Below are 27,901 nucleotides of genomic sequence, written 5' to 3'. Positions count from 1 at the left end.
TTCAGGTATCTTGATTATGTAGTAGAGCTGACATCTATTTAATGTGTGCAAGCCTTTTCAAGTCTCACACAAAAACACGCGTTCACATTTCAAGCTATATTACTTGTCGCATACATACGCGCACACAAACATACGCGCCCACGTCCACACACATACATATATTCACGTTCGCGTACATACACTCACATTCACGTGTATATACACACACGCTAACATACACACATGTACTCACACCCGCGCACACGAACGCACACACGGACGACGTCACTTCCGCTTTCAATGAAAATTCACACATTCGCAAAGACCACCGGAAACAAGTAAAACGAAGAGCAATAACCGGCTTCTTTCTTTTAGGACCAGCTCTCGACCAGAGAGGTTGGGCTAACCAGCCGCCTCCCTTTCGCGCGTCACGTCCCTATGTATGGAGCACGAGCTAACAGACCGTATGTACACATTCTCACTCTTTCTCTTTCTATCTACTACTGCTCCCTGAGAACACCTTCGCGTAGCTGACTGCTAACTGACGTCAACTCTCCATTCTTTGTCTTTGTCTACACGCTAGACTATCATTCTCATTTTCACTACATTACTCCTTTCTTTTCCCACGCGCGAACAAACGATAGTGACCCGAACTTGAGATGAACACACATTTCCTTTTCTTTCTACAACACCAGTCCCGCAACGCACATTGGTTACACACGCGCGGACATGAACACATGTTATAGCTAAAACATTCATTCTTTCAACAGTAAATAAATGCCGTTTATCTTATCCATCAATTGAGTCTCTGTTTCCTTCAATTCCATTCGTTTCATTATTCTTTTGTAACGGGATTGGGATTTATATATCCTAGTCCCCTACAAATGTAGCTGCCTTCAGTCTCAATCAACGCCTCAATACGGGTAGTTTTATTTTTAACTAAGAAAATCAAACTTTATGACAATGTGACACAGTATGTTTTTATCTGCCATGTTTAATAAATAAGGGGAAATAACTCAATTTGAACTACCGGACCTTCTAATGGCTACAATTCCCTATTAAAATCGCTAAAAATCATAAAACAAACGATGTTCTATATATGTTTAAAAAAAAACTATTTGATCAATTTACATAATTTTTGGTTGGTTGGTTGGTTGGTTGTTTTGTTTTACGGCATATCAACCCTTTTCAGGTTATTTAATGCCAAATCTGGTGATTTTGAAGAACGATTTTTTAATATAGTATATTTTAAGTCGTATTCTATTTAACCCATAGTTGGGACCCTAACAGGCACTACCACTCTGGGTCAGAGTGGACCTGGGAGCAATGGCAATTAAAGGGTGGCTCCACACTCGACAAGGCCTGCAAGCTGGGGCCTCACCATCGGATATAGTTTAAGGTCATATCCAGGACCGTTGTGTAAAAGGGTTCTTTTTACATTTTTTTATAAAGGCCAATTTTTTTAAGATATAAGAGTATGGTGTGGGGATTGTTTTTTTTCAAATAACTCTTTAATATTGTTTTCTTTGTAGAATCGATGTCTTACTGTTACAAAATCAGTACATTCAATTAATATGTGTTTTATTGTGAGTGGTGTTTGACAAGGTATACAGATGGGTTGGTTTTCTTTTTTTAGGAGATATGAGTGGGTTAAGTGAGTATGGCCTATTTTTATTCTTGTTAGTTTAACTTCTTCTTTTCTGTTTAATTTCGTGTTTTGTTCTTGTTTTTTGATTTTTGGCATGATTTCATGCAGTTTATTGTTAGGGTATTCGTTCGAGTAAGTTTGCCATTTCTCTGTTGTGTATTCGTTGATACGTCTTTTTAGATCTATGCATGGAATTTTTAAAATTTGCATCGATTGGGAGGTTTAAGGCATTTTTTGCTGCTGAGTCTGCTAATTCGTTACCTTCAATACCGGAATGGCTGGGTATCCAGCAGAAAATGATTTCTTTTTTACTGTTTAATTCAGTTAATTTTTGGAGTAGTTTTGCGATTAGGGGGTTGTCCATCTTTTTATTTTTAATAGCTTTTAGAGTAGATTGGGAGTCTGAAAGGATTATAAACTTTTTGGAATATGATATTTTTTCTGTCATGGGTACTACATCATACGGATTTGTCTTTATTGATAGAAATGTGAGTGTACTTCAGGGGCTGATCCTTGGACCTGTATTATTTCTGATATTCATAAATGATCTTTATTCATAAATGATATTCATAAATGATAAAATTGTCTCTGAGATGGGTATATTTGCTGACAACACAACTATATAACAAACCTACAACAAACTCTATAACAAACATGAGAAGAAAATGAATGAACACTTATTCGAGATAATGGCAGAAACCCAAGAGGAAGACCTCCAGTCTGTAGAGGAATGGGGACAAAAATGGATGGTAACATTTAATGCTGCCAAGACTAAGCTTTTCTCCTTTAATAATTACAAGAAACTTTTTCAACAAACAATAGCTATGACTAATGATATATATGATATATTACCTGGAAATATTTTGTTCAAACTCTTTGGCTTAATGTTCAGAGGGAACATGAGTTGGAACAGATACATTGAGAGCATTGCCAAGGCTGCTGCGAAGAAGGTGGGCTCTCTCTACCATGCTAGAAAGTTACTTACACCTGAAAGTATCCTCCACCTCTACAAGGCCACCTTTTGCCCATGCATGGAGTACTGCTGTCACATCTGCTACTAGTCTTTCACTCCTGGACAAGATTCAAAAGAGAGTCGCCAACATGATAGGTCCAGAACTGTCAGCCAGGCTTCAACCTCTATCCCATCAATGAAATGCTGCATCCCTCTGCTTGTTTTATAAGTATTTTAATGGTAGATGCTCTGACGAACTACAAGGCGTAAATACTCCCTGACAAGCCCAACAAGCAGCAAAATCCCACCCCTACACAGTAGAGATCCCTAGATGTCAGAAAGCCTTTCACTTTAATAGTTTCTTCCCCAAAACTGCTAGAGTTTAGAATTCCCTTCCGGATTCCTGCTTCCCTGACTGTACTGACATGCAGAAGTTCAAGTAAACAGACATTGTAAGAATTTCTGCAGAAATAAGCAGGTTCCTCATTGGTCGGTTTGACTGCCCAAAGATTTTGTTTGAACCTATCAGATTGATGGTTCTTACTAACTGCTGAGGGTATTCTTGGCGCTAAATTTATCTTTTCAGCCTGCCAATTTTCACACAGACAACATGTCGAAATGAATGTACAAAAACTCATTCAAGGCTTGTAGCTTCAGAACTCCTTTTTCTCGTTGAGACGCATTAATGCCCTAATCTAGGCTGAAATGTTATTATTTGCAAACAGCAATGCCCTTATGTTGGACGAAATATTATATGCATCGTACACTGTTGTGCTCTTCAATTTGATCAACTTTCATTATTACTTATATAATGACTCTCCGAGACGATTTAAGGTCTACGTTTGACCTAACCTTTGTCTGCCATTCGGACAGTTATTCACAGTGAACGCCATGATGATTACCGGACTCTTACCATTCATCCTTGGAAGAAATCGCTTAACTCGTCGCCCTGTTTCAAACATTCTTCAAACAGCGTGGACTACTGAATCCTACGACCGCAAAAAAAAAAAACAGCCTATCCTGCCTTGACAGAGTACAAAATAGACTTTGTGGCTTAGTGGGGGATACCCTTTTCTCTACCCTGCAACCTCTCTCCCACAGAAGAGACGTTGCGAGCCTATCTTTGTTTTATCGTTATTTCCATGGCAGGTGCACGTCTGAACTCCAATCTCTGGTCCCCCCCCCTCGCCAATCTTTCACGAAAAACACCCGTCTAGCCGAATCCACTGTGAAAAATTCCCCCCACTCTTTATCTGTGCCTAAATCAAAACGTTGATTCCATGAACAAAGCTTTTTTTCTTAAAACTGCACGCCTGTGGAACTCTGTTCCGTCTGCCTGCTTCCCACCGGACTACAACTTGGATGTGTTCAAGTCCAATGTTAACAAATTCCTGACAAACCGCCCCCTTAAGTAAACACTTCATCAAATCTCCACACTAACGTAATGTACTTGCAATAACCTTTATCCCTGAGTGGCTTCCGGGCCTTGATAAGTGGTGATCTCTGTGTAAAATAAATAAATAAATAAACATGGACTATTACCCTTTCCGGGTGTTACCAGCCCTGCTAGCCTGATAACTAAAGATGACACATCTTTTGTAACTTGGATCTTTTTACTTTAAAAAAATTCATGTTGAAGTTTAAAGGTGAGCCGCCCCGGTTGTGATTTCTGAGTGTTGTCTTTCATTCTGCCGAAGGCAAAACCGAGGTGAGAGAATATCTTACAACATCTTACTGCTCAACTCCCTACATAGTATTGTTTTTCCGATAAAAATTACATGGGCCGGAAAACTACATAATTACCAAATGTTAAACAAACAATTTTTTTTTCTTTTTCTTTTTTTTCTTTTGAATTGTGCTTAATTTTACATTTTCGAAAAAGTTTTGTTGATAAATTAATTTTATTTCTTTATTTAGGAAAAATTGTTTTTTTCGTAATTTTTCAAATTCTTTTCATCTTAAAAAATATATTTTCAAAAACAAAAAATATTTTTAAGCGAAAAGTTTGATGGACCAGAAGAATAGGTGACTCGAAGTCCGCAGCAAAAAATATCAGCTAAAGAAATTCGCATCATACGTAATTATTTTTTTTTGCATAAAAGAATAAATAAAATGTCATTGTACATAATTTTTAATTTGTTTTAAGTTTTATAAAAATATATTTAAGAAATATTTCTTTGTTTATTTTATTTTTTTTATTTTTTTTTCATATAAAAAATAAAACCATAAACTTTTTGCTGCGGACCTCCAGTCACCTGTTCTTCTGGTTCACCAGAATAATTTTTTTGTAACTATGTTCGCAATATGAAACAGAATAAAAAAAAATCTTGATAAAAAAGTTGGGGTTTTTTTTTTCAGTTGTTTTAAAAAAAAAAAAAAAAATTTATAATTCTTTATTTTTTTTTAAACCAAAGAAATTTTAAAATTAAAAAAAAAAATGAAGTAAAAACAAATTTTTAATCTTTTTTCTTTCTTTCTTTTTTCTTTCCTGAATGAATGTTTTTTTTTTTCTTTTTCGTCTAAAAAAAAAAAAAAGAAATTTTAGAAAACCATAATAAAACTCACAATGTCCAAACTCGTTTCTCCGATTTCCATAACTCTTGTTAGATAATAAAAGCAAAACAAATGCAACGAAATAAAAATGTCTCGATTTCTTCTTTGAAAAATGCCTCAAACTTGTTGGTTGGCAAGCAAAACAACTTCGCCATTGCTAAGAAGAAAAGTCGGCCATTTTGAATGAAAGAAGAAGAAAGACGTTTTCTTTTTTTTTTTTTTTAATGGACGAATTTCTTTCTTCTCTCTTTCTTTTTATTTTATTTTACTGACTTTTTTATTTTTATTTTATTACTATACTAGCATGCTGCCCGGCGTTACCCGGTCGTAGAATACGCATAAATATTGTACTTTAATTAATACAGAAACTGAGACGTCACACGCCTCACACCGTCACATGCAATATGCATGCGATTATTGTTTTTTTTCTCTAAACAGTTCACTTCTTGTACGTAAAAAAAAAAAAAATACTAGAGCCGAGATCAAAACCAAAACCTAAAACAGTGAGTCAAGTACGATAACCATTAGACCAGCTTGACACGGATGCAAAATATATTTTCCAAACCTACTTATTGCTGTCATATGATCAATTCGTGCATGCGCAGTCGTGAAACAGTTGACAAACAGATAAAAATTCGACGCCCCCCCCCCACGTACCAATTTTTCAATTTTGACCCCTTAGCAGTGCTTTTTTCTAGATGAAAACCGATTTAAAAGTTTTCCACATGTCTGGATACCTTCATAGGACTCAGAGCGCTGTCACCATTTATAGGAGTCTGTGCTAGAGTTACTATTCAGTAAGGGTGTGAGTCGGTATCCACCAATTCATAATCAGGATCTATCAATTTTTAAGGCCGAGGTTGCAGGTGCCGGTCTCTCTAAAAGTCGAAAGTAGTAAAGTATCCGTGGGACCGTTAAAGGTAAATTTAACAGAAGGTTTTCACCAAATCACATCCGCGCATACATAAAATAAAAATATGAGTAACTCCGGAAAATAACGACACTTGACAAAGAACTCGAGATCTCTGTATTGATATGAAATAGCAGCATTTACGGTATAACTGGAAATGTTTTCTCAATCATTAAATCATTTCTCTCCGATAGGCTCATAAGAGTAGTGGTAGATGGACAAAAATCGGAGGCCTGCAATATAAATGCTGGAGTCCCTCAGGGGTCAATCCTGGGCCCAACTCTCTTCCTGATCTACATCAATGACTTCCCTAAACACATACTTAAATCATTCGTTGACATCTATGCTGATGACACGACCATCTACGGGAACACATCAAAGGCTGTAAATGACAAAGTTCTCTCTGATTCTCTCTCCTCTGATCTCGAACGCATGGTTCAGTGGGGGAAGATGTGGCTGATTACCTTTAATGCATCCAAAATCAAACTCCTATCCTTACATCATCAACGCTCTGATCCCCATCTGGCATCAATTGTGATGGATGGCTCTCGTCTGGGTGAGGCCCCGTGTTTTGTCAAGCTTCTGGGTTTGACCTTTACTCTTGATCTGAAATGGAACACGTACATCAAGTCTGTTTCCAATGTCGCTGGAAAGATTTTTTTTTTTTTTTTTTTATTACATTTTCACCCCAAACAAGGCAAATTGCCACTTTGGTGTAGGGGGCTACTATCAGGGGCAACAACTACTGGGGTACTATGTAGGGATTTGGGCAGCAAGGTGTCGGTTCATGTTACACTTGAACTTCTGCACGTCAGTACTGTTGGGGAAGCAGGGACCTGGAATGGAATTCCAGAGTCTTGCGGTTCTGGGGAAGAAACTATTGGAGTAAAAAGATCTTTTACATCTAGGGATCTCTACAGTGTGGGGGTGGGATCTAGTAGCCTGTCGGGTTTGTCGAGGGTGCTCGCGTCGTGGGGGCACAAGTGATTGCAGTTAGTCAGAGCATTCACCACTAAAATACTTGTAGAAAAGGCAGAGGGATGCAGCATTTCGTCGATGGGACAGAGGCTGAAGCTTAGATGCCAGTTCAGGGCCTATCAGGTTTGCGACTCTCTTTTGAACCTTGTCAAGGAGCGAGAGACTAGTAGCAGATGCACCAGCCCAGATGTGGCAGCAATACTCCATACATGGGCGAATGGTGGCCTTATAGAGGTACAGGATACTTTCGGGTGTTAGTAGTTTTCTAGCACGGTAGAGAGAGCCTACCTTTCTTGCAGCGGCCCTGGCAATGCCTTCAATGTAATTGTTCCAACTCATGTTTCCTGTGAACGTTAGGCCAAGGAGTTTGAAAGATGGACTCTCAGATAAAGAGTCGTTGGCCATTGCTATGGGTGGTAGAGAGGGTTTCTTGTAATTATTGAATGAAACTAGTTTAGTCTTGGCAGCATTGAACGCGACCAACCACTTTTGTCCCCATTCCACTACAGATTGGAGGTCTTCCTCTAGTGTTTCTGCCATTTCTTTAGAAATGTGTTCATTCGTCTTCCTGTCGTGTCTGCCATAGAGTGTAGTGTCATCAGCATATATACCCATCTCAGAGGCAATGTTGTCGGGGAGGTCATTTATGAATATCAGGAACAATAGAGGTCCAAGGATAGAACCCTGAGGCACTCCCGCATTTATATCATATTGTTTAGATGTGCGACCGTCAAGGACTACTTGGATTTTTCTCTTATCTAAGAAGGATTTAATTATGTTAAGTATTGGGATCCTTCTACCGCTCCAGAAGATATCTCACTACTGATGCAATTCTCTATCTATATAAAAGCCAAGTACGTCCAAGGATGGAATACTGTTGCCATATCTGGGCAGGAGCTGCTAAAAACAGCCTATCCTGCCTTGACAGAGTACAAAATAGACTTCGTGGCTTAGTGGGGGATGCCCTTTTCTCTACCCTGCAACCTCTCTCCTACAGAAGAGACGTTGCGAGCCTATTCTTATTTTATCGTTATTTCCATGGCAGGTGCTCGTCTGAACTCCAATCTCTGGTCCCCCCTCGCCAATCTTTCACAAAAAACACCCGTCTAGCTGAATCCACTGTGAAAAATTTCCCCCATTCTATATCTGTGCCTAAATCAAAACGTGGATTCCATGAACAAAGCTTCTTTCTTAGAACTGCACGCCTGTGGAATCTAGAAATCCAAACAATTGCATTTAAGGGAACGAGGATACTAAAAAGAGCTCTCGGTTGGTTTCAATAAAAAGCAGGGCAATGTTAGCAGCTGGTTTGGCTGCCTCATACCCAGCGTTACAATCTTCAAAGGAAGAAAAATAAAAAATAAAAAAAATCAGAGGTGCTGTGTATTAATCCTTTTTCTCTCCTAGAGAACTTTGACAGCTTCCGGTTTGAAGGAAAAAAAACTCTTTCTTATCAAGAGAGAGACGCCAATCAGATCAGACCCTTCCTCTCTCTCTCTGCTCCTAATCCGATGTCAACGATTCCCATGGGGAATAACTACCGTGACAGCCCGAGATGGCCAGAGGCTAGGTTTAATCGGGAGCTGTTATATAGTGGGATGTGTTAGGATCAATATAACATAAAATATCTTACCACAGGGTGTCCAGCATTCGATATACGTTTATTATGGAGACATAATCACATGTAACGACAATTCAAACATAATACACAAAAGGTTAGAAGTCCAAGTATGATAACAGGAATGAAGGGGAAAAGATGCTCAGTTTTCCATTTTGAAAGTCACTCTCTTTTTCCCTCCACTCTGTACTTCCGGTTGTTGATTTCACGAGAAGTTGCAAGAATTTAAAGTTCAGGACTACAGATAAGGGGAGGCAACTTTGCCCAAAGAAGTAGAGTATTACTCCCCTTGCATAATACTTTTGTATCGTCCTAACAGGAACAATATCTCCCTGCGGACATTCACCAGTAGATTGCCAGAATAAACCCTTTTTTTTGTTACGTTTTATGAAGTTGTTGTGTTTGTTATTTCAGTGGCTTGTGTTGAATTATTTATTTTCCTAGGGTGTGCCCCGAAAGCTTAAAAACTCTAAAAATATTAATTCAAATCGTTCGAACGTTAGTGTTTTCTTGTAACGAGTGTTCATTATGCAAACTTAGCTAAATGAGGATCTCGTGAAAATGGCATGAAATTTGAGATTACTGATTTTGCATGAACCATGAACCAATTGACACATTTGGTTTGAATGTGGTTATTTTTTTCAGAGAGGGAAAACAGTCATTAAACCATGTAAGTGAAATGCGTGTGTGTGTGTGTGTGTGTTCATCGCATAAGAAAACAGTAGTTCAAAAAGTATTGTTAAAAAAAAGATTTAAATTCTCGTTCAATGTGGTAATTTTCCATGGTGAGAATTAAAGGTTCATGTGCTTGCCATGCACATTCAAGACGGGGAATTTTAACGCCTTCCAAGGGCGAAGTTATTTTTAGATCCAGTCTTGGGGAAGACAAGAAAAGAAACTGGAACAAAACTAAACTAAATTTGATTTTTGTGGGCAAATCCTTATATAGAGGTGTTCTCAAACATTCCAGCCTGCTTGGTGTATCACTATGCGTGGAACACAATGTAGTTCCTTTATTCCATGTGTGCAGATAGTCAAATTGCAACACTATGTGCTAGTGTATTCTGATATACGTGGGTGTTTAAACGGTGATTGCTATGAAACTATCTTTGCCAAAGATTTGTTCCGGCCGCATATACCAAAGTTCAAGTCTACTAGATCAAAAAATCCGTTGAGTATATAGTTAAGAAGTGCCCTCTCTCTCTGTCTCTCTCTCTCTCTCTCTCACACACACACACACACACACACACACACGCACACCTTCTCACTTTTATAGGTACATAGATGACTAGAAGATGTACCTGGCATTGCCTGGTATCAAATAAAATGTTAAATTCCTTAAAAAAATTAAAAATAGAAATCGAGACATGATCATGTGAGTTTTGTTTTTTTCTAAACAGTTCATTTTTTGTAAGTAAAAAATAATACTTGAGCTGAGATTGAAACCAAAACCTAAAGACAGTGAGCCAAGCATGATAACCATTAGGCCAGCTTAACACGATCTTTAAAAAGTGTTTTAAAACCTACTTATTTTTAACATAAGTAATCTGTCATCATCATATCTTGTCGCTCCATCTCTTCAACCAGTGGCGTGCGGTTTCATTACCAACACTGAGGTCTTCGTCCGTGCAGTTGGGCCCCAATGGGCAAGATGTTAAAATGTGCTCGATGGTCTGAACTTGGGCACCACAGGGGCATTCAGCAGTTGTAGAGTAACCCCACATGAGGAGGTTGTCGCCAGTTTTTGCAACTTTTGCCCTTGCCCTATTCAGAGTGACGCACTCCGAACGGGACAGGTGTGTGCCAGGTGGTAAGGTTTCACTGGGATCTGGCAGTGCTATATTTGTAGACTGAGGGTCTACCTCTCTCCACATCTGCAGCCTGTAAGAGGATGTAGGAGTGTCCGGTAGCTCCTCCACTGTGGCAAAGCTTCGCCGGGACACAAGTCGTCTAGCCACCTCCGAGTAGCCATAGAGAGGATGTCTGGGGTCTTCGAGTTGTTTAGTACACTCAACTCTCGCAATTATATCCCGGCGGACTTTAGGTGGTGGTATGCCACTTAATTGGTATAGGGCTGGTAGAGGTGTGCTTTTTAAGTGTCCAGTTATGATCTGGCAAGGTTTGTGGAGATCTGCATCAATGCGGTGAGTATGGGCTGAGCGAGACCATACTGCAGCGCCATATTCAGCCGTGGAGTAACATAGGGCTAATGATGTTGTCCTTAGCGTGTGTGGGTCTGCTCCCAACTCGAGTTAGCCAGTATGTTGACTAAGTTAATTCGAGGTGCGATCTTCTTTCGGAGCTTGTCTATGTGTGTCTTGAAGGAGAGAGTTCGGTCCAGTGTGATGCCAAGGTAGACTGGATATGGTTCATTTACTAGCTCTAACCCTAACCCTAACCCTAACCCGCTCCTTACCTTTCCATTGGATCTTCAGCTTCCTGTTGGCTATGTGGTTGTTAAGGTGGAAACTACAAACTTTTGTTTTCCCAAGATTGAGTAATCTGTCATTAAAACGATTCATGCAGGCGCATTTACGAAACAGTTAGCAAACATATCTGATGACCCCCCCCCCTCCACGCACCAATTTTTCAATTCTGACCCTTTAGCAGCGCTTTTTTTCTGGATGAAAATGGATTAAAAGGTTTTCCACATGTCTAAATACCCTATATACCAAATTTCAAGTCTGCAGATCAAAAATTCGTTGAGTATATAGGTTGAGAAGTATCCTCACACACACACACATTTTCATTTTATAAATATATAGATAATTACAGTATTACTTTATTTTAATAAAATTAAAATTTTCGGTGCTTATTAAAAATTACACTTATTTAAAAAAGAAAAAAAATAGAGAAAAATGTTTTTGATGTATGTACTCAGCAGGGAAGGAAGTTGTCATATTCTAAAAATTACGTAAATTGATCAAGTATTTCTTTTTTAATCAGTGTAGATATCTTAAATTGAGTTATTTTAATTAGCGTAGATATCTTGACTTGAGTTATACGATGATCTATGCATAATATATATATATATATATATATATATATATATATATATATATATATATATATATATATATATATATTATGCATAGATCATCGTATAACGATTAGATCACTTGTCTGACTGACGTAAATGAACATTTAAAATTAAAAATGTTTGAATTCAATGTTATTTCACACGGTTAATAGTAGCCGAATTTATACGGTCTTCGCTAATCGAGCCAGAGATGTCTCGTGTTGCGGGGTTCGAATCGTTCAACTGGTGTTGATCGTGACACCCTGCACTGAAGATTCCCGAAAGGGTGAAACTCTAGTGTCTGTAGGTATTTAATTATTAAAGTAAAAAAAATAATTATATATATATATATATATATATATATATATATATATATATATATATATATATATATATATACGTTTTATTTTTTATTACCGTTTTTTTCTGTTCACTTACATTTTTCTGTAAAGTCTGAGGAGGCTACATAACGGCCAAAAAACGGTCGTGTAGCTGAAACAAAAATGTAACTGAACAGAAAAAAACGGTAATAAAAAATAAAACGCATATTTGCTCTACAACAGTATTGAGCACTTTCTTCAGGTTTTTATTAATTACCATTTCTACTATATATATATATATATATATATATATATATATATATATATATATATATATATATATATATATATATATGAAAATTGTGTCCATTTTGTGCTTCCATATCTCAATTTAGAGATCCTAGTGCCAGTTTGAAAGTTAGGCTCTCTCGTTACCCATTTTTCCGTATTTTTGTGTTGGATAGATAAAATTCTGGACTTGTACAGAAAAATTCTAATTCTTGTTTCCAGGATCGAATCGAATCGGGAATATAATTTTAACGTCTCTATCAAATGAGCAACGCCTTTTGTCTCTATAACGTTCAACATTATGGACATTTGCCGGTCATGATAAAAATGCGAAGTCTCAAAAATATATTTTATCAACTTAAGTAAATTTTTACATTAAAAGATATTTAATATTTTTGCGCATTATTTAATTAATATTTAATAACAAAATATTGCAACAATTATTTCTTGTTTGAAAAAAGCAATACCGGAAGTATACCGCTGCAAAAATATCTAGAAATATTTTATAAAAATAAATAAATTTTTTACATCTAAAATATTTACATATTTTCGCGTAATACGTTGTAATATTTAACTAAAATATTGCGAAAATTATTTCTTGTTTAAAAATAATATTAAATAAAAAAAAAAAGAAAAAGAAAAATATAATACCGGAAATTAATACCGTACAAACATGGCGAAACTCGTGAAGTCACCTTCTAAAATATTTTCGCATTTTCGGCGAATAATTCTTCCTGGTCGCCCAAATAATCAGCCCCAGGGACTCTTGGCTGCTAAAAGTAAGTTGAATTTAATTTGGTTCGTTTTAGTTTATGGGGAAATTGTTTTCCCTTGAATAATTGTAGATATATAACTACGTTTTTTTTTTTGTTTTAAGTTAGTTTCACCTTCAAACAAAAGTGTGTAAACAATATGATCACCTACTTCCGAACCATCACGTGTTTACTGAGGTTTGGGCATTATTTCCAAAGAATTTATTGACGATATTAAATTTTCTAGCTCATACGTCCCCATTCCAAATTCGTGGCCGTGGGCCGCCATCAGTGGACTGTTTACTTTGTACAAAACGATTATAAACAATTTTTTATGTTTAATTTTGATAGTTTCTAAACCGAGTTTAATGATTGCACACGAAAATAGAACAAATCAAGCACTTATGCAGTATAAGCACCTTGCTGTACTCGGAATCGTCCGGACGGTTTACGGAAAACACTGAAAGATGTTGAACTAAAGTTTCGTGATTTTTTTTTTTTTTTGTGGGTGTCTAATTAAAAAAACAAAAACTCTTTGGTCAATGTACACTGGTTGCCAATCTGTTTATTCCGAAAGCCGTTCTTAACATGGAGAGAAAATTCCTTTAGAATAAACGGTATTATTATACAAACACCGTGACAGCGTTAGGGTTAGGGGTTAGGGTTAATTCGCTGTCACGGTGTTTGTATAAATTTACCGAATAAACACTCCTAACCTTATGTTAAGAACGGTTTTCGGAATAAACAGGTTGGACAACCCGTGCACGTGCATATTCACCAAATATTTATATATATATATATATATATATATATATATATATATATATATATATGGGGTCGCTATTTTTCAAAGGTAAGGTAACCAGTGAAATATGACGAGCGTGCTCAATATGGAAGTAGAGCAAGTTACATTTTCAATTTGTTTTTACATAAGTAGTAATTTGTTGCTACACAGTCATGAGCATGTTTTGGTCTTCTAGTTTTCAGTAACTAGAGACCACTTCAGGCAACAACGCTTATTTTCAAAAGCGGGATTAGACCTCTTCAGGCAACAACGCTTTGTTGCCTGAATAAGTCTCTAGTTACTGAAAACTTGTGAAAAAAAAACTGTTTAGAGGGCAAAGTAGATTACCCGGTGATAAGCTCCGAGGGGTTGCAAAGGATGCCCTATGCGACCCCCCCCCCCTACTGGGTCGAGTAACAAGTATTGTAGTACGGCGAGCAGCGAGTAACTAAGTTGTGCCAACCGTTCACCAGTAAGTCATTAACAGAACTGGTACTAGTCAGAGACACAATTCTTTTATAACAGAAGAATTGTGCCTCCCCCTACTCCTCCAAGTCTATAAGAGACTCATCCTCTCAACCACTCAGATTAGAATTCCGCCCTCGAGGCCGGCGCTACCAAGTAAGCAATCTTCTTTTTTTATTTTTATTTTTATTTTCTCACACACTCCCGACAAAAACGAGAAAAAAAAACAAAAGGTAGAAGAGAGAAAAGAAAAAGAAAAAAGTTACATCAAAATGACAGACCACCAAAATACTCAATCAAAAAACAACTTAGTACAATATAGCAGTAGTCGATCAGTCCAGATATCAATCAAGCAGGCAGCAGGCTAGGTCTACCCCGTCGTTTTTTCAGGGGCGCGCATTCTGGGCAATACCACTTTTGCCTGTTGGGAGGTTCTGAGTCGATACTGACACATCGGAAATGGTACCAATCGTCGCACGAGTCACACCCGATCATATTCTGATTCTGCTGCGGAGAGCTGCACAGGGGACACAACCAGACCTGCTCCTCAACACTAGGGGGTGAACCCAACGTCTCCCCTTCCTCCGCAACAGGGGGTCCTTCAGGAGTCCTAGAAAGCTCTAAGGGTTACAGATGTTTCAGGGAATGTACTTCCTCCAAGCCCTCCCCTTTTTGAACACGTGCTGCTCTAACGAGACCATCATGGCCTGGAATCAGTTCAGTAATAGTTCCTAAGACCCAAAACGGTCTGGGTTTCAAAGGACTCTTAATCAGCACAACATCATCCTTCTGGAGGCGGGTTCTTGTACTGAGTCGGGATCGACCAGGAATCTTCCTTCCCAGCTCTAGCAGGTACTCCTCATACCATAGTTTGTGGAAATCTGTCAGACATTGGTCCCTAAGTTCCAAGGTTTGAATTAGCCTCTCCCTGCTGGGAGGCAACAAGGTTGTTCTATCCTCTCTATCCAGTCATATCAATAGCCCGGAGTTCTGATTGGGCTTAAGGAACATATTGGGGGTAATTGGAGTAGCATTTTTGTCGGCTGACACCTGGTAAGTAAGAGGCCGGTTATTAACAGACCTCTGAATATCAGATAACACTGTCAGAAGGATAAAGTAATCCAATCTACCCCTGCCAAGAATCTTAAATAGGCAGTTCTTCATGGTCTTGATACATCGCTCCCATGTTCCTCCATACCAAGGAGAGAACAAGGGAATGGTTTTAAGTTTTAACTTACAAGGACTGTATTTCCTTTGATAGTCCGTAAAAAGAGAGAGACAGTCGAAAATCTTTCCACTTCCTATAAACGTTTTCGCGTTGTCACTATAAAGGGTTTCGGGAACGCCATATCGGTTAGTAAATCGAACCAGGGCCTGGAAGAAAGAGGGTATGCTCATGTCGGGAACTACTTCAATGTGTATTGCTCTGATATTCAAGCAAGTGAACAGGAGCAAGTACATTTTCGTATCTCGTTTCCCGTCACTCACCCAAAGATGGCCAGTAAAATCAATCCCAGTGTGTTGATAGGGGACTCTGAAATCGGTACGGTGCGACGGCAGGGCAGCAGCAGCATTCGGCGTCACTGGCGTTGAATTATAACGTTTACATCTGGCACAAACAGCCAGTACCTTATTCACAGCTTGTCGACCCTGCGTGACCCAATAACCGCTTCGCCTCAACTCCGCTAGAGTTGACCCAGTTCCAAGGTGGCAACACTTTTCATGACAATCTAAAATGATGAGTCTGGTAACAGGATGATGTTTCCCTATCAGAATGGGGTTTTTAACTTCATAACCAAAGTTATTAAAGATTTTACTTATCTTTGGTTTAGAAGCTAGAAGTAACGTTAAGAAAGAAATAGCGACAGCTAAGAGGGAATTTACGGAAACCACGAAAAAACGCATCGAAGCACAAAAACTAGGAACTCGTGACTTCTGGAAAATCTACAACAGTGTAGTAAATAATGGGCAATCAACAATTCCCCCACTAACCAACAATCACGAGGTTCTTTGCTCAGCAACCGAGAAGGCTAACATGCTTGCCAGTCGGTTTGCCTCAAACTCCACACTGGACCCTCTAAACCACCCCCTACCTCAATTTCCTATGCGGACAGACGCCACGCTAGACGACCTGAAAATCACCCCTGCTCAGGTGCATGCTATCATAAAAAACCTTGACACTTCCAAAGCATGTGGACCCGACCTCATCCCAGCTGTGCTATTAAAAAAGTGCTCAACCGAAGTAGCTCCAGTTCTCTCCAAACTCTACAACAAATGCCTTAATGAATCTTGCTTTCCGAGCTGTTGGAAAACTGCTTCTGTAGTACCAGTATTCAAGAATTCTGGCGAAAGAACTGACCCATTAAATTATCGCCCTATTAGCCTCCTCCCACTTTTTGCCAAAATATTTGAGACCTTAATTAACCATGCTCTAGTCCAGCACCTTACAGATGCTAAACTTCTGACCGATCGTCAATATGGATTTAGACAAGCCCGTTCCACGGCAGACATCCTCACTGTAATCTCTGAACGCATATACCATTCACTGGACAAAGCGGGAGAGGGAAGAGCGGTAGCTCTAGATATATCTAAGGCTTTTGACAGGGTATGGCATGAGGGTCTCCTCAGGAAGATTAGATCTTACGGTATCACTGGTAGAATACTTAACGTAATTAAATCCTTCTTAGATAAGAGAAAAAACCAGGTTGTCCTCGACGGTCGTACATCTAAACAATATGATATAAATGCGGGAGTGCCCCAGGGATCTATCCTGGGACCTCTGCTGTTCCTGATATTCATAAATGACCTCCCCGACAAGATTGCCTCTGAGATGGGGATATATGCTGATGACACCACACTCTATAGCAGGCACGACAGGAAAACAAACGAACATATATCTAAAGTAATGGCAGAAACACTAGAGGATGACCTCCAATCAGTAGTGGAATGGGGACAAAAATGGATGGTCACGTTCAATGCCACCAAGACAAAACTGGTTTCATTCAATAATTACAAGAAACCTTCTCTACCACCTATAGCAATGGCCAACGACTCTTTATCTGAGAGTACGTCTCTCAAGCTCCTTGGCCTAACGTTCACTGGAAACATGAGTTGGAACAGTTACATCGAGGGCATTGCCAGGGCCGCTGCAAGGAAGGTGGGCTCTCTCTACCGTGCTAGAAAACTTTTAACACCCGAAAGTATCCTGTACCTCTATAAGGCCACTATTCGCCCATGTATGGAGTATTGCTGTCATATTTGGGCCGGTGCATCGGCTACTAGTCTCTCGCTCCTTGACAAGGTTCAAAAGAGAGTCGCAAATCTGATAGGCCCTAAACTGGCATCAAAACTTCAGCCTCTGTCCCATCGTCGAAACGTTGCATCCCTCTGCCTGTTCTACAAGTATTATAATGGTGAATGCTCTGAAGAACTGCAAGCACTTGTGCCCCCACGACGTGAACACCCTCGACAGACCCGACAAGCTGCAAAATCCCACCCCCACACTGTAGAGATCCCTAGATGTAAAAGATCCTTCTACTCCAGTAGTTTCTTCCCCAGAACTGCTAGACTTTGGAATTCCATTCCGGGTCACTGCTTCCCCAACTGTACTGACATGCATAAGTTCAAGTGCAACGTGAATCAACATCTCGCTGCCCTAATCCCTACATAGTACCCCAGTAGATGTTTCCCCTGATAGTAGCCCCCTACACCAAAGTGGCAATGTGCCTTGTTTGGGGTGAAAATGTAATAAAAAAAAAAAAAAAAAAAAAAAAAAAAAAAGTGGGAAGATTGGTTGATTCTTCCCCGAGATCGAATCAAACCGTCAGGGTCCAGAAAAAGATCCAGAGCACGAACCCTAACTGGGATGGGTTTACCACTCGGCTCCTTTAGATACTCCACTTCCATGGGAAATTCTTGCCGTTGCACTGTCTTCATAAGGTAGATCGCTGCCTTAGAGTTGTAGTCCCATTGTTGATTAAATCGGATGGCTAGAAACTTAAACACCAAGGCAGTAACAGTCAGTAAACCAGAGAAAGAGGAAAACCTCTGAAAAGGTATGGCGGAAGTGTACTCTTGATCATGGATCAAAGAACAATTCGCTGAACTGCGGGTCATTCGCTGGCATATCTCACTCAAACAGGGCATATCTTGTCCTGGCCATTGAGATATTCCTTCGCATAGCCAGGAAGGGCCTGAACACCAAAATTCCATCTTAGATTGGAACTTTCTCAATGTTAATCCTCTTGTTAACAAATCCGCCGGGTTGAGTGTACTATCAACATATCTGAAGAGAGTCTTCAAGCCATAGCGAGACTCCAACTCCACTTTCATCTGCAGAACGTCTTTAAGTCTATTTTTTGCAAAAACATTTTTGCTAGCCATGTTTTGAGATAAAATCCAGGACAAGACCACCTGTGCATCCGTGGCTATACACAAATTCTCGGGGACAAATCCTTCACAATTGTCCAGGATTGTGGGGAGACACTTGAAGGCGAGGAAAACGGCCATTAGTTCCAACACAGGCAAAGTCTTGTCCTTCATAGGTGCCACCTTAGCTTTCGCAAATAATAAGGATGACCGACCATTTTGCACGATATACATGGCAAACCCATATGCTTCCTTGGACGCGTCGCAAAACAGGTACATATCTCCAGGCAGCCCTGCCATAAGTGCCTTGCGCAAAAAACGGAAGTCACTCGATCCTGAAAGGTCCCTGGCTAGTTCTCTCCAATCGCTCAAGATTGCCAGCTGGAGTGGATCATCCCAACCTGCACCATTCTTCCACATGGACCTGATTAGCACTCTACTGCGGATAGTAACCGGGAGACATAGGGACAATGGATCGAAGACCTTAGCTGACTCGGAAAGAACACCTCTCTTAGTTGTCACGTCAGGATTGCATTTTACCGGAGCGACGTACAACTCCTCCGAGTGTGGGGAGTATCGGTAGCCCAGTACTCTTTCCCACTCCTCTTCATGGATACTTAGAGTACCATTCTCCTTCATCCTAGTGCGGAGCGCCTGACTGTTTGAGTTTATGACTGGATAACAAAGCCCCCTTCCAGCAAACGCTCTCTAACAAGGGAATACAATGTAGTAAGCTCACTTGCGTCTGCTACGGATGCCACAACGTTATCCACATAAAACCGGTCCTCCATCATCCTGCGGCAAGCATCCTGAGGGTATTTTGCCGCATGCAATTTTAAGATGCACCCCAACACAAATGGGCTTGAGGTAAATCCGAATATCAAGGTAGTATAGCGGAAGCAGCGCAAACAATCTCCTTGCTTAAGAAAAAAACAAAACCGGTTCCTATCCGCCTCCAGCTTAAGCCGAATCATTAGGAATGCTCGGCGAATGTCTGCTAGTAGCACATAATTGTTGGCTCTAAAGGCCAACAACAACTTTAAGATGTCCCCTGTTAACGCCAGAATATGCTGCTTCGTTCAGCGATAATCCATCTCCTGTCTTCAAACTACAGTTGAACACTGGTCTGATCCTGGTAGTTGCCGTAGGGTCCGACTTGAAAACTGGTCTATGTGGTATCCACACATATTTGTTGAACTCCTGAGAGGAGACAAAAATCTCTTCAATTATACCGTCCTCCTGTTGCTGACGAAACACCTCCAAATATTCATCATATATTTTTCTTTTAGTCAAGTTCGCTGCCACCCGGTCTAAAACATGCAAGGAAGTTGCATGATTAGAGGGGACTCTGGCTAATCTATCGTGATGCCAGGGGAGCTCCATATAATAGCTTCCATCCCGAAGCTCTACAGTTTCCTCAAATCGCTTCATCTGCACTTTATCGTAATCAGAAAAGTCCTCCTGACTGGGAAGCCCCAGAGATTGCAACGTAAACATTTGTTCAAGTCCTCTTTGCACCATACTGTCGGGAAAGCACTCCGCCATGGGATCCAGGTATGTTGATTGTATTTCAAGGACAAAACATAAATGTGATGCATCGACCTGGGGGGTATGTTCCAACACCGAATTAAACGAGAGGTGAGTAACCTCAGAGAAGGGCTTATCTTCCAAGAAAAAAGAGTCCACTGCTCCGAACGGGACCAGTCCAGGCAGGGTTGCAAAGGCCCATCCATTCAAACACGGGATCAGCTTCAATGAGTCCAGGTGTTCAATCAGGTCTAACCCAATTATTCCCTTGATCGGTATTAAATCCCTTCCGGTCTCAAACTGGCCGGCCAAAGCATGTTTTGCATCCTGAAAGACACGCAATAGAGATTCCAGGTTGGCCACTCGAACCGACAAGTCCATACCATCAGCTACCAAGACAGGAGATGTCACAGTCCTTCCAGAACCCAAGTCAACTCTCAGGACTACCTCTGTGAACCCACGCTGACACTCACCTAGAAAGGTAGACAATCTCAGCTGACAATTGACACCAAGGGTTTCGATTGGGCACAAAGTTCTCAGTACATCTGCCGCCAGATATGTCCGCCCGCTACCCGTGTCCAGTAGGCAATTCACTGACACTGTCTTTGGTCCACAAGAGAATGTAACTGAGAGAATGGGTGGCAACGTGCGGGAATATCCGGTTGAAGTTGCATTGTTCACATCCACATGAAAAGAAGGAGTAATAGCGTTCCCCCTACCAAACTTTTGAGACGTATTCTGTCTTACTGTTGATGTAAATGCAGTGGAGGCACCGCCCTTAATCTGCAATCTCTTTATTGCTTCTCCAGTTAGTCTCAATATGGAGGACAAAGGCGGCACCCGTCTATCTGTTAGCGCTATTATCTCCCCTTTCAATTCGAGAGGAAATTTCCTAAATAGAATCTTAGCCATCAGTCTGGCTCCGCCAGAATCGTCCACAGAAAAGTCACACGAAAAGGAATTCCCCAGCTCTTCCAACAGCGATGCCGTCCTGGAAACGAAGTCCCCCCAGCTCAAAAAGGGCTCCACCTTTCTTCGGTACATAGTCCAGAATATCCTGGAATATTTGGTCAATGATTTCATCCAGGTCCAGATACTCCCTCTTCAGTATAGCCGTGGCTTGCTGGTAATTGGTGTCAGTGCAACTCAGGTGATTTACCAGCCTCAAGGCTCTGTCTGAGAGTGAACACTTCAAGAAGTTCAACCTCTCGGCATCATTGGCCATGCCGATCACGCAGTTCTCAAACCTAGTCAAGAAGTTTCTGAAACTCATGCGGTCGGACTCCATTTCCTGTCCGCTAAATGTAGGTCCTGTGATCTGTATACGTGGGGGTTTAACAATGAAGGAAGAACCTCTCCCGGTAGTTGCAGAAGCTCTTGAGAACTCAAAGGCAGATTCCGAGTAAGGGCTGGGCTCTGGCTGTCGGTATGCTTGATCCAAATCGCCCAAGTCTTCATAATAATTCTTCAGTTGAGGCAGCCAAGCACCCTCAATCTCGGCAGGTGTACTCTCATCAAAGGAGCCTAACTCCAGCTGTGTGATACAAGTCTCTAACTCGACAATGAATTGTCGAATCTCCGTCCTTAAGAATGAGTACGCCGATGGCCTAACTCCATCACGACACATCTTCAGTCGTCCCTGAATCTTCTGAGTCAATGACTCCCTTCTGCGTAGGAGCTGCTCTTTCGTGACGTTCATGACAGTAGTTAACCAACGAAAGAGTAAGCAGCAAACCCTTTGCAAGATGTGAAAAAAAACTGTTTAGAGGGTAAAGTAGATTACCCGGTGATAGCGTAAGCTCCGAGGGGTTGCAAAGGATGCCCTATGCGACCCCCCCCCCCTACTGGGTGAGTAACAAGTATTGTAGTACGGCGAGCAGCGAGTAACTAAGTTGTGCCAACCGTTCACCAGTAAGTCATTAACAAAACTGGTACTAGTCAGAGACGCAATTCTTTTATAACAGAAGAATTGTGCCTCCCCCTACTCCTCCAAGTCTATAAGAGACTCGTCCTCTCAATCACTCAGATTAGAATTCCGCCCTCGAGGCCGGCGCCACCAAGTAAGCAATCTTCTTTTTTTATTTTTATTTTCTCACAAACTAGAAGACTGAAAGATGCTCATGACTGTGTAGCAACAAATTACTGCTTATGTAAAGACAAATTGAAAAAAATATACATATAGCTGTCACAGAACGAAAATGTCATATTTCAAAAATCATATAAATTAATCAAGTAGTTGATTATGTCGACTGTATCTTAACCAGCACGCAAAATATATAAAAGTGACAGTGTCTATTTGAGTGCTGAAGTACTCTGTCAGACTTGAAACTTGATATATAGAGGGCTGGGATTCGAATCTGGAACAAATTCGATTTGGTTTTTAGCTGGTAAAAATAGCAGTCAAGGAGTCAAAATGGAAAAATTGAACTTGGTAGGCAAATATTGACTAAAAATGTATCTTCTATGCAGAAAAAATATACATTTAACATTGTTTTTGAAAATTTGATATGCATATGGGAATTAACTTGGATGGTAATGAATAATGCTGGAAGACTAACTGTTTTGATTTTGATTCTAATGGCAGCTAAGTCAGATATATATATATATATATATATATATATATATATATATATATAAACTAGAGGGGGTACCCGGCGTTGCTCAGGTGTTTGGAAGTGTAAAAGAAAAAAAAAGTTTTGGTAGGTAGGTAGGCTCAAACCTGAACCCTCGAGGTTAATAGGCTGACTTACCGCCACATTATGATGGCAGAGAACTGAGAATGTGTGAAATAAAATCATTAAAAAGTGATGTGACAGGTGCGTGTTTAATGAGGTCGAACATCACGCCACAGGTAATGAAACGCACTTAACGTTTATAAACACAAGTGGCAGGTGCACGGCGGCAAATTTAATTCTGCACTGAATTTTAACTGCGGAGTAGTTCTTTTGGTTTTTTTTTTTTTACCCAACTTTGTCTGGTTTTGTTTCCCCAACCTGTTAGGGAAAACCAGCTCCTCCTTTATTAGGGGGGGTGTCCAAATGAAAGCAATTGTCTGATATGACGGTGAAAACCGACATTGACCAAACGTCAATCGCTTTCTGGACGCTCACGGCCCATAGGCTGAGACCTGCACCTTAGTTTCACACCAGTTTCGCTTTTATTCGAAAAAGCCGAATCAACGTGTGAGAAGCCGAAATAGCAATAATTTTGTAAAAGTTGCTGTAAATAAATCTAGATGCGACGCGTGTCAGCAAATTGTAGATATTATTATCTAGGGGGTATATAAACACTTCTAAGCGATAATAACCCCCCCGCCCCGGGAAACCCAGCGAAAAAAGCCTTTCTTGGACATAGAAAAACTCTAGTGTGCGTTTTGCCTTTTATATGTATAGATGTATAGACTAGTGGGGGTACCCGGCGTTGCCCAGGTGTTTGGAGGTGTAAAAGAAAAAAAAAAGTTTTGGTAGGTAGGTAGGCTCAAACCCGAACCTTGAGGTTAATAGACTGATGACTTACCCGCCACACTACGATGGCAGAGAACTGAGAATGTGTGAAATAAAATCATTAAAATGTGATGTGACAGGTGTGTGTTTTATGAGGTCAAACATCACGCCACAGTGAATGAAACGTTCATAACAGCACAAGTGGTAGGTGCGTGCGGAATTTAATTCCGCAGTTAATTTTGACTGCGGGATAGTTCTTTCGGGTTTTTCTTTTTATCCAACTTCGTCTGGTTTTGTTTCCCTAACGTGTTGGGGAAAACTAGCTCCCCCTTTATTAGGGGAGTGTGTCTGATATGACGGTGAAAACCGTCATTGACCAAAGTCCACTGCTTTCTGGGCGCTCCTGGCCCGTAGGCCGAGAAATGTGCCTTAGTTTCTCATCAGTTTCGCTTTTATACTAAAATGTCGAATCAACACAGGAGGGGCCGAAATAGCAAGAATTGTGTAAAACTCAATGTAGATAAATTTAGCCATGACGTGCGTTCGCAATTTGTACATAGTATGATCTACAGGGTATATTAGAAGTTCTAAGCGATAGTAGCTCTTTCCCCCCCCCCTCCAAGAATCTCCCGGAGAAAAGCTTTTCTTAAACATACAAAAATGTGCGCGACGCATTTACCTTTTATATATGTAGACTAGCGGGGATACCCAGCTTTGCCTGGCTGTTTTGAGGTGTAAAAGAAAAAAAAAAGTTTTGTACGTAGTTAGGCTCGAACCCGAACCCTTGATCTTTATAGGCTGATAACTTCACGCTCGCTATGATGGCAGAGAAGTGAGAATGTGTGAAATAAAATCATCTAAAAAGTGCGTGTTTAAGAAGGTCAAACATCACGTCACAGTCAATGAAACGTGGCAGGTGCGTGCGGAATTTAATTCCGCACTTAATTTTAGTGCAGGATAGTTCTTTTGGGTTTGATTTTTTTTACCCAACTTTGTCTGGTTTTATTTCCCCAAAGTGTTGGAGAAATCCAGCTCCCATTTTAATAGTGGAGTGTCCAAATGAAAGCGATTGTCTGATTCGATGGTGAAAATCGACATTGACCAAACGTCCATCGCTTTCTGGACGTTCCCAGCCTGTGGGCCGAGAACCGCTCATTAGTTTCATATTAGTTTCGCTTTTATACGAAAAAGCCGAATCAAAACGTGAGAAGCCGAAATAGCAATAATTTTGTAAAAGTCGCCGTAAATAAATTTAGCCGCGACATGCATTCACAATTCGTACATATTATGATCTACATGGTATATAAGAAGTTCTAAGTAATGCCCCCCCCCCCCGAGAACCCTCTCCAAAAAGCGTTTCTTGGGCATACAAAAACGCGTGCGCTCGTTTTGCCTTTTATGCATATATATATATATATATATATAAAAACTTTTGAAATCACGGGTATATATTAGGTACAATAGTTATTCTTTATTTTACTCACCTACACTCCAAACAAGGCACACATCGCTACTTGGACGTAAGAGGCTACTAATTGGGACCATGTCTAAGAAAGATAAACAAGATGTTGGTTTACGTTACATTTGAAGTTCTGTATATTAGTACAGTCAGAGAAGAGAATTCCAAACTCTAGCTGTTCGAGGGTAGAAGTTATTAGAGTAGAAAGCTTTCTGGCATTTAGGGATCTCAACAGTGAAGGGGTGTGATTTTGTTGCTAAGCGGGTTTGCTGGGGATATGTATGTTAAGGGGACACAAGTGCAATGAGTTCATCAGAGCACATTCTGTTAAAACACTAATATTGCGATTATTGGACAAGGGTTGGAGTCTAATTGACAAAGTGAGACATATTGGATCGAAAACTCTTTTTTGGATCTTATCCAAGAGGGAGAGGCTAGCAGTAGATGCACCAGCATGTTTATTTTTGTAAATTGTTATAATTAAAAATATATTTATTTTTTTTTTTTTGTAAATTATTATAATCAAAAATGTATTTTTTTTTTTTTTTTGTAAATTGTTATAATTAAAAATGTATTTCTTTTTTTTTTTTTCCCGTAAATTGTTATAATTAGAAATTAAATTTTTTTTTTTTTTTTGTAAATTGGTATGATTAAAAATGTATTTTTTTTTAAATTGTTATAATTATAAATTAATTTTTTTTTTTTGTAAATTGGTATAATTAAAAAATGCTTTTTTTTTTAATTATACCAATTAACAAAAAAAATGCTTCTTTTTTTATAAATTGTTATAATTTAAAAAATATTTTTTTTTTCCTTCAGCTCCACTTTATGCTTCATCGGCCTCCGTAACAGTCGTTAAACGGCCGCATGTTAGCCACTATCCTCGGAAACCAACTTCCAATGAACCGAAACATCCACTCATGTTGCAGCATATTGAACATAAAGCCACAGAAATTGAAGAAATTCTTAAAGGACATAAAAATGATGTAGTAAGTAAAAAGAATTATCTTTTGTGATCAATTTAAAAGTTTATTTCAGGATGACATATTCTTCTTAGACAGTTGTGACATGAGGAGAAATTTTCATCTTGAGTGTTATTTTTATGATGTTTTGGGCGATTTTTTTTTTTTTTTTTTTTTTCTTTTTTGTGCATTGAACCGCTTACAGCCATGATTTATATTGATGAGTTAATTAGTTTAGGAGTGAAACATTGGCCTTTATTATAGAGTGGAGGATTATTTTTCCTGCACCGTGTTTTTAATTCAAGTGACACAAATATATAGTTGCGAAACTTTGTTTTAGAACGTTGGGATGAATTATGGCAAATCATGAAGCCACTTGATTGTAAGGAGCTAAAATACAAAAAAAAAAAAAATTACTGGTCTTGAGACCAGAAATACTATTTCAATAAATAACAATGTGTTGGATAGATTCTGACCTAGTAAACAGCAATTCTTCCCCCTTTGTCAGAAACATTGCTCATTGAATGTGAGAACTAAAGAACAAAATAAGAGAAACAGGTATAAATGAAACTATTCGAGTAAAAGTACATTGGTAAAATTCATTTTTAAGTGACACTCTTCTAGAGGTTGTAGGTTCAATCCTCAGCACAGGAGATGCTCCAGAATACAACTGCAAATTACTTAGGAATTCTACCTGATCATAATTGATGGAACGAGAGCATGTTGCCCCCGTGGATTAAATATAGGGTCCAGTTTAAAATTCCACACAGATTCACAATTGACCTGAAGAAAGTCGAAGGTTACATTATCCGAAACGTTGTGAAAAATAACACTCAAAATGAGAATAGTAGTCCGAAGAATCTAAATAATACAGAGTATGACACATGTTTGAATATTTAAATTCTGTTCTGTGTTTTCATGCCAACAGGAACAAATAACCAGAATTGAAATCATATCAATAGAGCCCACCTTCCTTGCAACAAATAGAGATAATTGAAATCATATCAACAGAGCCCACCTTCTTGGCAACAAATAAACATAGTTGAAATCATATCAATAGAGCCCACCTTCTTGGCAACAAATAAACATAGTTGAAATCATATCAACAGAGCCCACCTTCCTTGCAACAAATAGAGATAATTGAAATCATATCAACAGAGCCCACCTTCTTTGCAGCAGTCTTGTCTTAGAGGTTAGAGACAGCTGAATCACGAGAACTGGAAAGTGAGCTTGTGTAATATCGTACAATGTCTGACCCCTAAACAAGGGGAAAAAATGACGTTAAATGAATAAAAGAATCTTCAAAAGAAAACGTTCATTAAAAAATGCTGAATGTTTTTTACACTTTGGAATTTTTGAGATTAGGATTGGTTATTCTTATTATTTGGACTACTGTTCTCATCTTGAGTGTCATTTTTACAATGTTCCGGTTGATGTAACCTATGACCTTCTTCATATGTATCTTGTCGAACTCTGGGAATCTCTTTATTGAACTCTGTCCAATTGTAAAATTACACTCTTCTGGAGGTTGAAGGTTCAATCTTCAGAGCAATTGACACTCAAATTATAATCGCAAATTGCTTAGGACTTCTATGGGAAAAAGAGCATGCGACCCAAAGTGTTCCGTTTGAAATTCTGTGCAGATTCCCAAGTTTGACAGTAAGATTCCAGAGTTCAGGCCCTGTCAGTGGGGCATTAGAATACGCCGACTGCCCCCCTGCAGAGGGTAAAAGTCCCTCAATGGTGGTCCTGGATATGACCTTAAACTATATCCAGTGGTGAGGCTCCAGCTTGTGGGCTTTTGGGAGTGTGGAGCCACCCTTTAATTACCATTGCTCCCAGGTCCACTCTGACCTAGAGTGGTAGTACCTATTAG

The 27,901-nt window shown here is 39.5% G+C and overlaps 2 protein-coding genes across 2 annotated transcripts in view; one reads left to right on the top strand and one right to left on the bottom strand.

Moving 5' to 3' along the window:
- Positions 1-5,334, bottom strand: part of LOC145266953 (uncharacterized) — a 41,614-nt gene extending 36,280 nt beyond the window's left edge. The window contains exon 1 of the mRNA XM_080122776.1: positions 5,145-5,334. Within this exon, the coding sequence (XP_079978902.1) occupies positions 5,145-5,174 (30 nt within the window). The 5' untranslated portion in view covers positions 5,175-5,334. The remainder of the gene's footprint in view (positions 1-5,144) is intronic.
- A 7,557-nt stretch (positions 5,335-12,891) lies between these two features.
- The window catches only part of LOC145266952 (small ribosomal subunit protein bS18m-like), a 29,288-nt gene continuing 14,278 nt past the window's right edge, over positions 12,892-27,901 (top strand). The window contains exons 1-2 of the mRNA XM_080122775.1: positions 12,892-13,044; positions 25,883-26,052. Coding sequence (XP_079978901.1) covers positions 12,939-13,044; positions 25,883-26,052 — 276 coding nt within the window. The 5' untranslated portion in view covers positions 12,892-12,938. The remainder of the gene's footprint in view (positions 13,045-25,882; positions 26,053-27,901) is intronic.

This window comes from Euprymna scolopes, chromosome 42 (genome assembly GCF_053919585.1).
Source record: "Euprymna scolopes isolate OS-2025 chromosome 42, ASM5391958v1, whole genome shotgun sequence".
Taxonomy (NCBI): domain Eukaryota; kingdom Metazoa; phylum Mollusca; class Cephalopoda; order Sepiida; family Sepiolidae; genus Euprymna; species Euprymna scolopes.
Note: the sequence above shows the minus strand (reverse complement) of the source record. Positions and strands in the feature narration are given on the sequence as shown.